This window comes from Corylus avellana, chromosome ca1 (genome assembly GCF_901000735.1).
Source record: "Corylus avellana chromosome ca1, CavTom2PMs-1.0".
Classification (NCBI taxonomy): Eukaryota; Viridiplantae; Streptophyta; class Magnoliopsida; order Fagales; family Betulaceae; genus Corylus; species Corylus avellana.
In genome coordinates this window covers 48,199,350-48,211,843 of record NC_081541.1, presented here as the reverse complement: position 1 = coordinate 48,211,843, position 12,494 = coordinate 48,199,350, and the positions used below count along the sequence as shown (strand labels likewise).

The window sequence follows — 12,494 nt, the reverse complement described above, 5'->3', positions numbered from 1 at the left end:
GTTTCTGTGGCTTTCAATAAAAGTCTTATGATGTTTCTATGGTGTTTTCTAGCATTCTCTTCTGATGATCTCTTAATTCTGTTGTGATCCACGGCGCACAATGCGGTTTTGGCCCTTCACGGGAATTTTAACGGCTAGTTTTCGTTCTCTGGCCTCATTGTCAGTTGCGGCTTGGCCCTTCACCGGATTCTTTTAGTGGCTTGTCTACGTTCTCCGGTATTTCTGCGGCCATCACTTTCAGCCTTTCTCGTCTTTGTTATTGGCGAACCCTGGCACAATGTGGTTTGGCCCTTCAAGGGATTTAATGACTAGTTTTCGTTCTTCGACCGTCATTGTCAGTTGCGGCTTGGCTCTTAACCAGATTCTTTTAGCAGCTTGTCTCTATTCTCCAGTATTTCTCCGGCCGTCACTTTCAGCCTTTCTCGCCGGCATTGTCTTGATCCAACCATCGACTTCAGATGCCTTCAATTTATTCTCTTTTCCAAACTCAAGCTTACACCTTGAGTTTGAAGGGGGATGTTAGAATATATTATTTCCTTTGTTAGAATATTTTATATTTCCGTTATTTAATTTGTAATGTAGGGTTTATTTCTTTCCTTACGTATTTTAGGGTTTAATTTGGGTTTCTTGGTCACTACTCATTGTCTCTCTATAAATAGAGAGTTATATAATATTGATTGATACAGTGAATATACAAGATGTAGCCCATATGTCTCTATCCGCTTCCGCTTTCTTTTCTTTTTCTTTTATTTTAGTATTTTATATTTTATATATATTTCAACATGGTATCAAAGCTTATATATTTTAACATGTCTCCTTTTATTTATTTATTTATTTTTTTAAAAAAAACAAGTGGATGTAAATGTGCCACTTATACAAGAATGCTAGTTGAGAATGCTCATGAGTAGCGTTTCTCACATGCTTTGTTAAAAGAGAAATAAAGCATGTGATTTTTAAAAATTCATTTGACAATCACTTAAAATTTTACTCAAAATTACTGTATTACATTGATAGTAGGAGCCAATCATTTTAGTATCATAAGCTATAATGCAAATTTAGTTTATGTGGTGTATTTGATTCGCAATTAACTCTATGTGATACTAAGATGAACTCAGATGTACGTTTTTATGGTATACCAAAAAAAAATAATTTACTTCCTATTGTTAAATTTCGCTCAATTAAATTTCATGAAGTTAATTGTAAATCAACTAAACTATAAGAATTGATTTTTGTATTTTTTTCTTAAAATGTTTTTGGGGTTGCCAAGTCCTTATGATAATAAATAAATTGATAAAATATTTCACTACATTACATAATTGATAATGGATGAATTTTACTCCATGAAAGATCGCCGTCCAGCATAATTTGAAAGAGACGTTATATTTTTGTTTTTTTTTTTTTTATACATGTTTATAGCAAATTAACAAAAAAAAAAAAAAAATTGTATTCAAGTGAGAAGTTATTTTAAACATGATTTTATAGACATGTAACTTTTGTATACAATTACTTATGAAATTAAGTTTAATACTTATTTGTTTTTATTTTATATAAATACAAAAGGACTATATATATATATATAATTTCACCCTTGATAAGAGACAGAGGTTGCTCTCTATATCTCTCTCAAAGCAGCTAATGGTTTTGTCACTTTCTAGCCCTGTTTTCAATAGGGAGGGCCTACCGGTAGATGGGCCGTCCACATCAGAGTGATGTGGACGGTCCATAATAACCCATCCATATGAGGTTTGGGCTCTCCCATCATAAAAATATATAATTGCACCTCTTTCTAGAAGGACACGAGAAGGGAGAAAGAAAGAGTATATAGATAATTACCGCTCGACAGCAAAAAAAATTAAAAATTAAAAAATTTTAAAAAATCAATAGACAGAGTTTTCCTTTTTGAAAAAATTTCTTTCAAGTTGTCTATAAAAATAATATATGTTTATTTTTTTTAATAATATGTGAGATGCACATAAAGTTTTAATAAAATTTATTTTAATTTTGTCATTGATATTAAAAAAACACGTGTTTTTAACATGTTTAAATTACACATGTCATTTTTATAGACTTAATTGAATGAATTTTTCTCAATCTAATTTGGAGAAAAACTCTGTCATTTAAAAAAGAAAAATGTTGTGTTTTAATTTTTTTTTTGAAAGTGTTTTGAATTTTAATTGGTTTAAGAAAAATACCTATCAAAAAAACAAAATTGGTTTAAGAAAAATGTCTTAATAGTGAGCCACATCTAAAATCCTTCTAGTCAACATTTGTTTTTTTTTTTTTTTTAAGGGAATGGGGTGAAACCTTTATTAGAAAGTCAACTAAAGTAGATCGCTCAATAGAGATAATATCATAAATACGTTAAGAATTTTCTCAAATAAGACCAAGTTTCTCCCTAAAAGATAAGCACAGCATAAATACATTAAGAATTTTCTCAATAAGACCAAGTTTCTCCCTAAAAGATAGCACATCATTCGTCAGTGGGGTCAAAACCTATCTGGTGATGACCATTTTAGCTCTCTTGAGCGCTTAAATTATTTGAAGAGCATCACCTTTCAGTACCACCACGTAGAATCCCAATTCTTGACTAAAATTTTAAAAAGCTTTTAGCCTTTCATCATAATTTGAGCGTCGATTAAAAATATAAACAAAGTGTTTTTCTAAATTAGATTGTAATTTTTTTTAAAAAAAAATGTATTAAAACACATGCAGAAGTTTTTTGCTAAATTTTTTACAACCAAGTCTATAAAAATAACACGTGTTCTTTGAACATGTAAAAAATATGTGTTTTTTTAATATCAAAGACAAAATTAGAATAAATTTTATTAAAAATTCATGTTATTAAAAAAAAAAAGGTTAAAAAAATTTCTTTAACTCAGTTTTAAAAAAAAATTCTGTATTTTTTTGTCATTTTTTTAAAAATAACTTGATATTACTTTGAAAAAAAAATGTTAATGTTGGCAGTGGTAGCAACTCTATCGAATGGTCCTGGTAACCCCGCAAATCGCAATGGCGGCCAATTAAATCTGACAGTGACCACGGTCCACAAAGACTGCCGGATCACACCACTATGATCATGACATAGGTTTATATATATATTTTCATTTTTCTATTTTATAAAATATTTTTAACTTTTACTAAACACTCCTCCAAAATATTATCAAATCAATTTTGAAAGGGTAAAGTTTACGTACGCCTCAAACTATAATCTAATTGATAATATCGTTTTAAATTTTTAGTTGTGACAATGTCTCTCTAAACTACCAAAATATTATCAATATCTCTATAAGACAAGTGAAAAGATAAAAATGTTTCTACAGATTTCTCAATTAAGGCAAAAATATTTTTATAAATTTGAAAAAAATAAAATAATTTTTAATTTTTTTTCAAAAACGAAAATTCTAATTTTAAAATCGAAATTTTTATTTTTTTTTAAATGAAAGTTTTTAATTTTTTCAAACAGAAATTTTTATTTAAAAAAAAATATATAGAAAAACGAAAATTTTTAATTTTATTAAAAAATAGAATTTTTTTTAATTATTATTATTATTTTTTAATTTGGCCACCCATTGGATTTTATTTTATTAATTTTTTTTAGTTTTAGATTTTTTTTATAGAAGTTTTAGTATTTTTTTTATTTTTATTTTTAGTATTTTAAAATTAAAAAACTATTTTTCAAAAGAAAAAACACTTGTCAAAATTTTACCGTTTGCAAACGGTCTCCGTCATTTGCTCCACCGTCAACCGTGTTAATCCACGAACTTCCCCTTAACATATATAGATCTTCTCCCACTTCTCCCTCTCTCTGCACAATCTCTCTGCACAGAAAGACCGTTAACTTTCTCATCTGTGAGTATGGCAGCATCAAACCTTATGCATGCGGTTCAGTACGATGGCTATGGTGGAGGATCAGCTGGTTTGAAGGTTATTTTCATGTTCATTCTTTTTTAATTTTCTATTTTTTAATTTTTAATTTTTTATTATTAGTAATCACAAATTTATTTGCGCAACCCAAGCGCGTATACTGTATACACTCTTTTTTTTTTTTTTTTGGTGGTAATTTCAATATTACTATGTATTTCTATATTACTTTACAATTTATGTTGATTTGTCGTTCTAGATTAAAAAATAAAAACAATGAAATTGGCGAAGCCGATTGTGCTTTGGGGCTTGGATTGAACTTGAAGGTCCATTTCACCAATCTGTGTAATTCTTTGTGTCTGCTTTCGTTCCAGATCCTTTTGGTTTGTGTTCTATTTGATTAAATCAAAATATTTAGCAGGAGGAATTGGGATATGTATAAATGGCTTCTTATATATATATATATGCGCGTGTGTTGCAATCCCCCTCTTTCCGCTTTTGTCAATATCTTGGTATTTATTTATTTATTTATTTATTATCTTTCAAGTTTTCCGAATCTCTGTTTGATTTTCTTATTTAGTAGTTAAAGGTGTGGAATGTATAAAATACTAAGAACATTTAAAAATTGGACAAGAAGAACAAAAGATCTATTTTTTGTTCTTCAGGTCCAGGATTATGTCCTGGATCATCGGATAGGAATCAGAGAAACAAAGAATATCACAACTGTGGTAGACAAATACTTTGACTGTTGAGAGTAAGCATTACACAATCTCCAATATCACTTTTCTTTTTGGGAAAAGAAAGAGAATAGATTCTCCAATTTTTATACCACACATGCCTCATTTTCTTACACAGACACACACACATATTAGCAAATAATCAAAATTACTATTTTTATTTTGTAATTCTTCATTTGACACCATTCCACCAATAGTTTTAGGAGGTTTCCCTCTCAAATTCTCTTCATTTTGAGATATGCTAACACTCACAAAGTCTGAATATCTAGATAAAAGTTGTCTGGGGTACAGGATTTATAGAATTGTGATAGTCTGCAAGATGGGGTGATCACTGCAGGAATAAATGTCGGGAGCTCTGACATTTGACCTTGGAGGTCTCCTGCATATCCAAACTTTTGGAAACTGCTGAATTTAATCTGAATATTTACTTTGTGAATGTTGAACGGCTGTAGATAATCGAGACCAGAATGCCAATCCATTGGTGAAAGGACAAAATCTTCTTTTGGATAGAAAAACAAATAAAAATGAGTGCAATGCAATTGGGAAGAACTTTTAAGAGGATTCCTTTTTATGTGTCTGATTGTTCCACTGCTTTGAACGTATTATTGGGTAAGTATTTTGTTCAATTTTTAATAGGCGCAGGATGTTGACTTGACAATTACTTTTTCTTTTATTTTTCTTCTTATTTTTTTGTCAGGCTGCAAGGAACATCCTTATTTTTCCTCCCCTGATAAATAGCTTAAGGAAAATTCATGATGAGATGGCATAAACATATGATGACTTACTTTTTATTGCCAGCAATTGAACATGGTTACTTTTGATACGCGTAATGGTGGATACTTTAGCACTTGCCAAATTTTATCCACCTAGGGTTATTTAAAATTCTGGGTTATTTGGGGCAAATGTTGTGAAGAATCCACAGGAGATTCAAATATGAATTTGGGTGCGCATGAAAGAAAAGCATGTGAAAGAAGTAACCTATATGGCAATTTAAAAGTTGCTTTGAAATAACTAAAGGATTTCAAAACAAGTTGAAATTATGTTAGGAAATACTTTGGGCCTATATTAAATGAGGAAGGAAGGTGAGCTTTATGGATCACTTCATGATCCAAAGAGTAAGTTATTAGTGCTTGGCTAGCTGCAGAAAGTTGTTTCTGTATGCAATTGCCCTCTCTCATTATTTTCCTTATTTTTCTACCTGTCAAGATCAAATTCACATAGATTTCTGATTGATAATCGACTTTATTTGTGTAGAAGGATGTAGATATGATCAAATGCATTTGTGTTTTTGCAAACATTATTGAACTATTGTAATATGGTGTGTAGTTGTACTTTGACTGTAGAGACACTTTTGCTTAAAATATGTGCAGTTTAATGAATGTATAATTCCATAAAACTAAAAGTTCCATTTTGATGGTGTCTCTTAAACACACGTCAATCTTTGTATAAAGGACAGTCTAAATCTTCCTATTTTTAATTTTATTGAGAATTTCATTTTCTGGTGTCATTCTTGGATGCATGAATGAACATATAAACCCCAAGTTTCCCCCTATTACCGAAACCTGAAAACCTCCTACCTTTCAGGTGCAAAACAATTTTCTACGATCCTTCAAATTTTTTTAAACACTAAGTTTAAGCCTTATTCTCTCTTCTCTCTCATTGCTTCTGTTTTTGAAACTCCTTTACAAAATAGACTTTTCTTTTTAATGTCTTTTGGTCTCCTCATTTTGTCATTTGAGGAATAATACTATAGAAGACTAGATATAATAACATTGGTTCTATTGCAGTGAACTGAATTGAGTCAGTTATATTGATCCTGCTATTGTCAAAAGAGACCATTGAGTCAGTTATAGAAAGTATTGTAACTTTCATGTTTGTTGCAGCATGTTGAAGTTCCAGTCCCCACTCCGAAGAAGGATGAGCTCTTGCTAAAACTGGAAGCAACTAGTCTAAATCCTATTGATTGGAAAGTTCAGAAAGGCATTATGCGGCCTTTGCTACCTCGCAAGTTCCCTCACATACCTGGTAATTCTTTATTTCTCATTGTTTCTATTAAAAGAAATTATTGCGACACCTTCCTTTACCTAGGGAACACATTTTAATACATAGATCTCATTGACTTTTGTGAATAAGTTAAGCCATAAGTCAAATTTTTATTACTGTTATTATTTTGAAGTCTCGGACAGTTACTTTTTAACAAAGACATGCTGACTATTTATAGTTGCATACGCATGATGGGACAACTAATTTAATTTGTAGATGCCTATTGAAGTTAAATAGGATAGAACTCACTTCTGGATGCTCCTTTAATGGTCACTTTTTAATTAATTACAAAGAGTAATTCCCATGATTCTGGAATACCACAATTGCAAGTAGATACCAAACAGAAAACTTGTACTCTTTTTCCCATTTTGAGTGGACAAGGATTGAATGTTGAGCTCTTCCCCTCCCTTCCAAATGCCATACTTGCAGCACTATGCTATAATGTCTTTAACATTATTTGTGTATGATTTTTCTTAGACATCTTTTTCTCTTCATATTGTTTTTATAAGCTATTGAAAATATATCTTTTTCCCACATTTTTTTAACTATGGGTGATTGGGCTGGTTTAGGCTACTCAATTTTACATCATGAAGAATTATTCAATAGCATTTGATGGATGTTACAGTTCAAATTCTTATTTCAATTTTAAGAGGGTGTTGGAGCATGTCACATATCCTTCAATAGCACACAAGCGACCTCTAACTCTGAAAGCAAAAATTGATCTAGTAAATGTCATTCACATGGTTCTGATCGATTTCGTGGCATTCCAAATGTCAAATAAAACTAATATTACTACATTGACACGAGTAACAAGGTGATATACCTATTAGACTGAATTTCTCACTGTTGCTTGCATGTTGTAAATTTTTGGCAAGTGTTGCATTTTCCCTTTTGGCTGAACATGTTTGTTGTTGGAAAAGGTACTGATGTGGCAGGAGAGGTTGTAGAGGTTGGACCAGGAGTCAAAAGTTTCAAAGCTGGTGACAAAGTTCTAGCTAATCTTGGCATTGCTGTGAGTACTCATTTTTATTCTTTTGCCTTTATACCTCCATCAAACGATTTGAATATTCTTTGTCTTAAAAACTGAGGAAGCACGATCATGTTATTGAAAAGATTTGGGTGATTGGGGACAAGAAATGATTAGTTTCCTACAGTGGCAATGGACCTTTTTCCCCCTTCTTTTGTCCCAAATTCTGTGTAGGTAAGATGAAAAAATCACTCTTGGGAGAAATATATATCGAAAGAGATCTTCTCAATAAAGTTAACTTAATTAATAGCTCCTGCCTCCCCTCACCTAAGTGGCACAGTTTGGACAACTGTAACAGATTCAAGCCCTTTGTGATATTTAGAAATTCCTCCCATGCTGTTATTTTGTTGAAAAATCGGAGACCCCACTTGGTGCTGCATAACATTGACAGGGTCGTAAGTGGTGGTAGGGCCAATTTTTGCAGCTGTTGGATATGCATACTGGTGACGACAACAATTTATCTTCACATATCGTATTATTCATACATTAAAATAATTTATCAATGGTTCTTATGTGAAATACTCCCCCCCTTCTTACTTATTGCAATTAGTAGTCATGGATGCAAAACATCTCTTTCTTCTAGTCTGAGAGGTTTGACCTTGTGAGAAGTCATTGTTCTCCCCCTGCTTTACTGCCTTTTTTTTTTTTTTTTGTTTATGGCCATCACTTTTTTTCTTCTAATAGTTAATTGCTGTAGTGAACTGGGTTTATTCAGACCCTGATTATGGCCTTTTGTAATATTGATAAAATATCATGTTTTGAACCTCCCCCTATCCAAGACATATGAGGCTGTAAGTAAGAATTATAACGTGGATCATTGTGGTACAAGGAACAGGAACAGGAACAGGAAGTGTACACCACTTACCCAGACATGTAAATTGATAGGAGTTAGGCTCATATACAACTTTTATAGATTGTTTAATAGAAGTTAGAGTATTATGAGGTAGTTATTAACTCAATACTCCTAATTGGGACTGGTAGTTTTGAAACTTTTAAATCCTATTTAAGAATATCATTATTACTTTCTATTTTGCATTTCATAAAGGTTATGTGAGAGAAGATAAAGTAGAAAATTTGGTGATATCCAGAATTAGTATACTGCAATGAAACTCTACCACATTTAGAATTAAGCGATCCTTGATCTCACTTGTTAGTAATGCATTCTGGTAACTCTGATCTGTAACAAAGTTGGCCTAGGCATTCTTTTAATGGATTCATTTTCTTAAAAGTTCCTCCTGAATTTGCAGTACAGGCAGTGCTTATCCAGCACTCTCCAGGTCTCACTGATCACCTTGCCAATATTTGACATTCCATCCTGGCTTTAGATAAGATGTGGCATTATTTTTCGCATTAGGTTAGACAATTGGACGTACCAACTCTAGACGTGCTGAATTTCTGGTTACTGGATGTTTCAGCTGTGATTAATACTCAGGCATTAGTTATTAAAATAACCTATATTTTTTTTTCTCTCTGTTATATATTTGACAGGATGGAGGTGGACTAGCTGAGTTTGCTGTGTCCAAGGAGAAGCTGACAGTTGCTAGGCCAGCTGAAGTTTCAGCAGCAGAAGCTGCAGGCTTACCCATTGCTGGTCTTACAGCTCACCAGGCGCTCACCCAATCCGCTGGGATCAAGCTTGATGGAAGTGGCCAGCAGGCAAACATTTTGATCACTGCCGCCTCAGGTGGTGTAGGTCTCTACGCGGTTCAACTGGCAAAGCTTGGAAACACACATGTGACTGTCACGTGCGGGGCACGCAACATTGAGTTGGTCAAGAGCTTAGGGGCCGATGAGGTTCTCGACTACAAGACTCCGGAAGGGGCAGCTCTGAAGAGCCCGTCTGGTCGGAAATATGACTTTGTGATCCACGGTGCTACTGGCATTCCTTGGTCAACTTTTGAGCCAAATCTGAGTGAGAAAGGGAAGGTGTTCGATTTAACTCCCAGCTTAAGTTCCATGGCGACTTTTGCTCTAAAGAAAATTACCTTCTCCAAGAAGCAACTGCTGCCAGTTTTTGTAAATGTCAAGAGTGAGAACCTGGATTATCTTGTTAAGTTGGTGAAGGAAGGTAAACTTAAGACTCTGATTGACTCGAAGCATTCCCTGAGTAAGGCTGAAGATGCTTGGGCAAAGAGTATTGATGGCCATGCTACTGGGAAGGTCATCGTCGAGCCTTTCTAAAATATAATATGCTTGGAATTGTTAGATTCCTATATAATTAAATGAGAGTGTTATATCTTATTCGTACATAAAGAAAACTATATGTTTGTGCAGTTAAATCACACATTTGACCAGATATTGTAAATAATCAATATTATGCAGTGTGTTCTTGTAGCTGTAATTGTTGTTAGGGCATTCGCATATGTTTATGTATACGTGCATTCTATGTAAAATTAAGATAGAATCCCCAAAACTTTTCACATTGGCTTATCTATTCCTAGGCTAAAATAAAAACGAGCTCTCTCTCATCAACTCTTTGGCTGCATCACTCTCTTGCTCTTTCTCTCTCCCTCTCTCATCACTAAGCTCAAGAATTGTTGTTTGTGTGGGATGCTGGGTTGCTTCCTTTGAGTTGTCTCAAGGGGATTGATTGGTTGAGGCATTTCATTTTGTTATTATTATATTTTTAAATTTTCACAATATTTTCTTTGCTGGTCTAGATTAATATAGAAAAATAATATTTAAATAGTATAGAGAAATGAATGCAAATGCTCTTTCTCTCTATAAGCATATTTCAAGTTTGTTTGGTTTTACAAATGTACCCTTCTTGTGAGGCTTGGCAAAGTTAACTACTTTGTTCTTTCTTTAAACAACTCCATTTTGTTATGGAGTAATCGGAACACACAACTTCTACTTGATCCCAACATCAATACAATATTGTTTGTTCAAAGGAAGAATTTTCAAATTCCCTTCCACGATCACTTTGGATGCGTTTGGTAACGCACATTTTCTCATTCTGTATTCTTTTGAAAATGGCCTTAGCTTGATCAGAGGTCTCTGCCTTTTTTCTTAGCATCATCACCCAGGTGTATTTGAAGTAATCATCTACCCTCACCATGATGCACATTTTTTCTCCCAAGCATACAAAACGTGTCCATAACCATGACAATTACCATGCACAAAAACAAGGATTTCCCTCAAAACATCAGAGTTCACATAATCTTCTACTAAAACCCTAGCAAATCCCAATGGGAGATGAATTAACTTTACCCAAATTGGAATGGAGGACATAGCAAGCTTTAACAGCTGCATACCAGGTTGCCATCTTCCAAGGATGATCAGCTTATTGGTTATACGCAGCGTTTTAGCCTCAAGAACCTTATCTCTGGTTTAATCACCATTGAAGCAGAAGATCAACAAACTATTTTTCCAGAAAAATAACCTCTACTTTACCGTACTCACTCCACACTTGGCACAACAGCAATGCTAATTGTCTAATCGATCTCCACCACAATAGAACATGTAAGAAAGTTCTGACACAAAAAAGAAACATGTAATATTCAACAAACCCGTGTTCAAACAATCTAGTATCAACTATGAAAGTAACATTAATTGCTTTTTCCATCTAAACACAATATTTGGCATTGATAAACACGAGGTTTCTAGGCTTTTTTTTAAAAAAAAATTTTTACCTAAGGTTTGACAATGTTGACACAATTTTTGAGATGGGTGGCTCAGCGATCTGACAAATGCAATCGACATAATGAGAAATAGGATAAGAGCTTGCCGGGTGTGCTAGTGGGGGATAACTTTGATGCTTAAGTTAGTAAATTATTTTTCACAAAGGAAAAGCTAAGGAGTTCTTGAGTGTGATAAACCAAATACCTGGTTGGAGCTTCTCTTTTATAGGCATCAAGAAGCCGTTATTGTTGAGTACTAGCCCTTGAAATCTTGACCCCACGTTTCCGAGGAGTCCAATGACATGCTGAAATCGTGTTTATAAGATCGGGGCGGATCATGGGATGGTGGGTCCTGTCAAAGCCTCGGCTTCCTTTGTACAAAACGTGGGTTTATGTTCTTTAGCTCGGCCACGCTCATTTTGCACATGGTTTGGTGCTTTATGCTTGGCCACGTTCACAATGAACAATTGGCCACATTCATCCAACTCTTTAGACAGTTGGATCCCCACTGTATTCTCATGGGCTGATACAATTTGATCTGGGCCTTTTATTCATGGGCCTACATAATAATTATTTGGTTTGGGGGCCCTTTATTGGTATCTTGGTTGATCCATTACCCCACAGTTACCCCCAAATTTCCTTTATATAGTAGATTATGGAAATTCCATGTTTTTAGAATGGATCAGTTTCCAGAGATACCGACTTATCTTCAGTGTCAACTTTTTCTTCTTTTGATCGTTTTTTCAAAACTTTTTCAATTTTATCTTCTTGAGCTAGACTTTTGAGTCTGTTAAGCTTCTTGAGTTAAGAGTGTCTATTGGACTTCCCGAGTTACGCTGTATGTGTCTTTTGGACCTCTCAAGTTATGCTGTACGTGTCTTTTGGACTTCTCGAGTTTGACCATATTGAGATTGTTCAACTTCTCGAGCCATTGAGAACAACTGTCTGTCATATGTATTTTTTCGAGGTGGTTGCCACGTGACGAAAGGTGTGTGGTTGGCGAGGCGTGCCTTTTGAGAGTAGTCATGTCGAAATACCTTCTCGAGGTAACCCTAAGGCCGCGCATTGCACCGTCACCCTCTTTCTCACTTGATTGGCTACTCCCCCACGCCCTTATAAAAGAAGCCCTTCATTGTTTTCCTCTCATTTCTCCTTTGCACATTTTCGACCTCCATTGTTGCTCTGCGAATTCTCTATTCCTGCTAT

The 12,494-nt window shown here is 33.9% G+C and overlaps 1 protein-coding gene across 1 annotated transcript in view; it reads left to right on the top strand.

Annotated features, from left to right (window-relative positions):
- LOC132173975 (chloroplast envelope quinone oxidoreductase homolog) overlaps nucleotides 1-10,004 on the top strand; it is an 11,806-nt gene extending 1,802 nt beyond the window's left edge. Inside the window, exons 3-6 of the mRNA XM_059585691.1 lie at nucleotides 3,754-3,924; nucleotides 6,482-6,623; nucleotides 7,562-7,653; nucleotides 9,157-10,004. Coding sequence (XP_059441674.1) covers nucleotides 3,754-3,924; nucleotides 6,482-6,623; nucleotides 7,562-7,653; nucleotides 9,157-9,849 — 1,098 coding nt within the window. The 3' untranslated portion in view covers nucleotides 9,850-10,004. The remainder of the gene's footprint in view (nucleotides 1-3,753; nucleotides 3,925-6,481; nucleotides 6,624-7,561; nucleotides 7,654-9,156) is intronic.
- The last annotated feature ends 2,490 nt before the right edge of the window (nucleotides 10,005-12,494 follow it).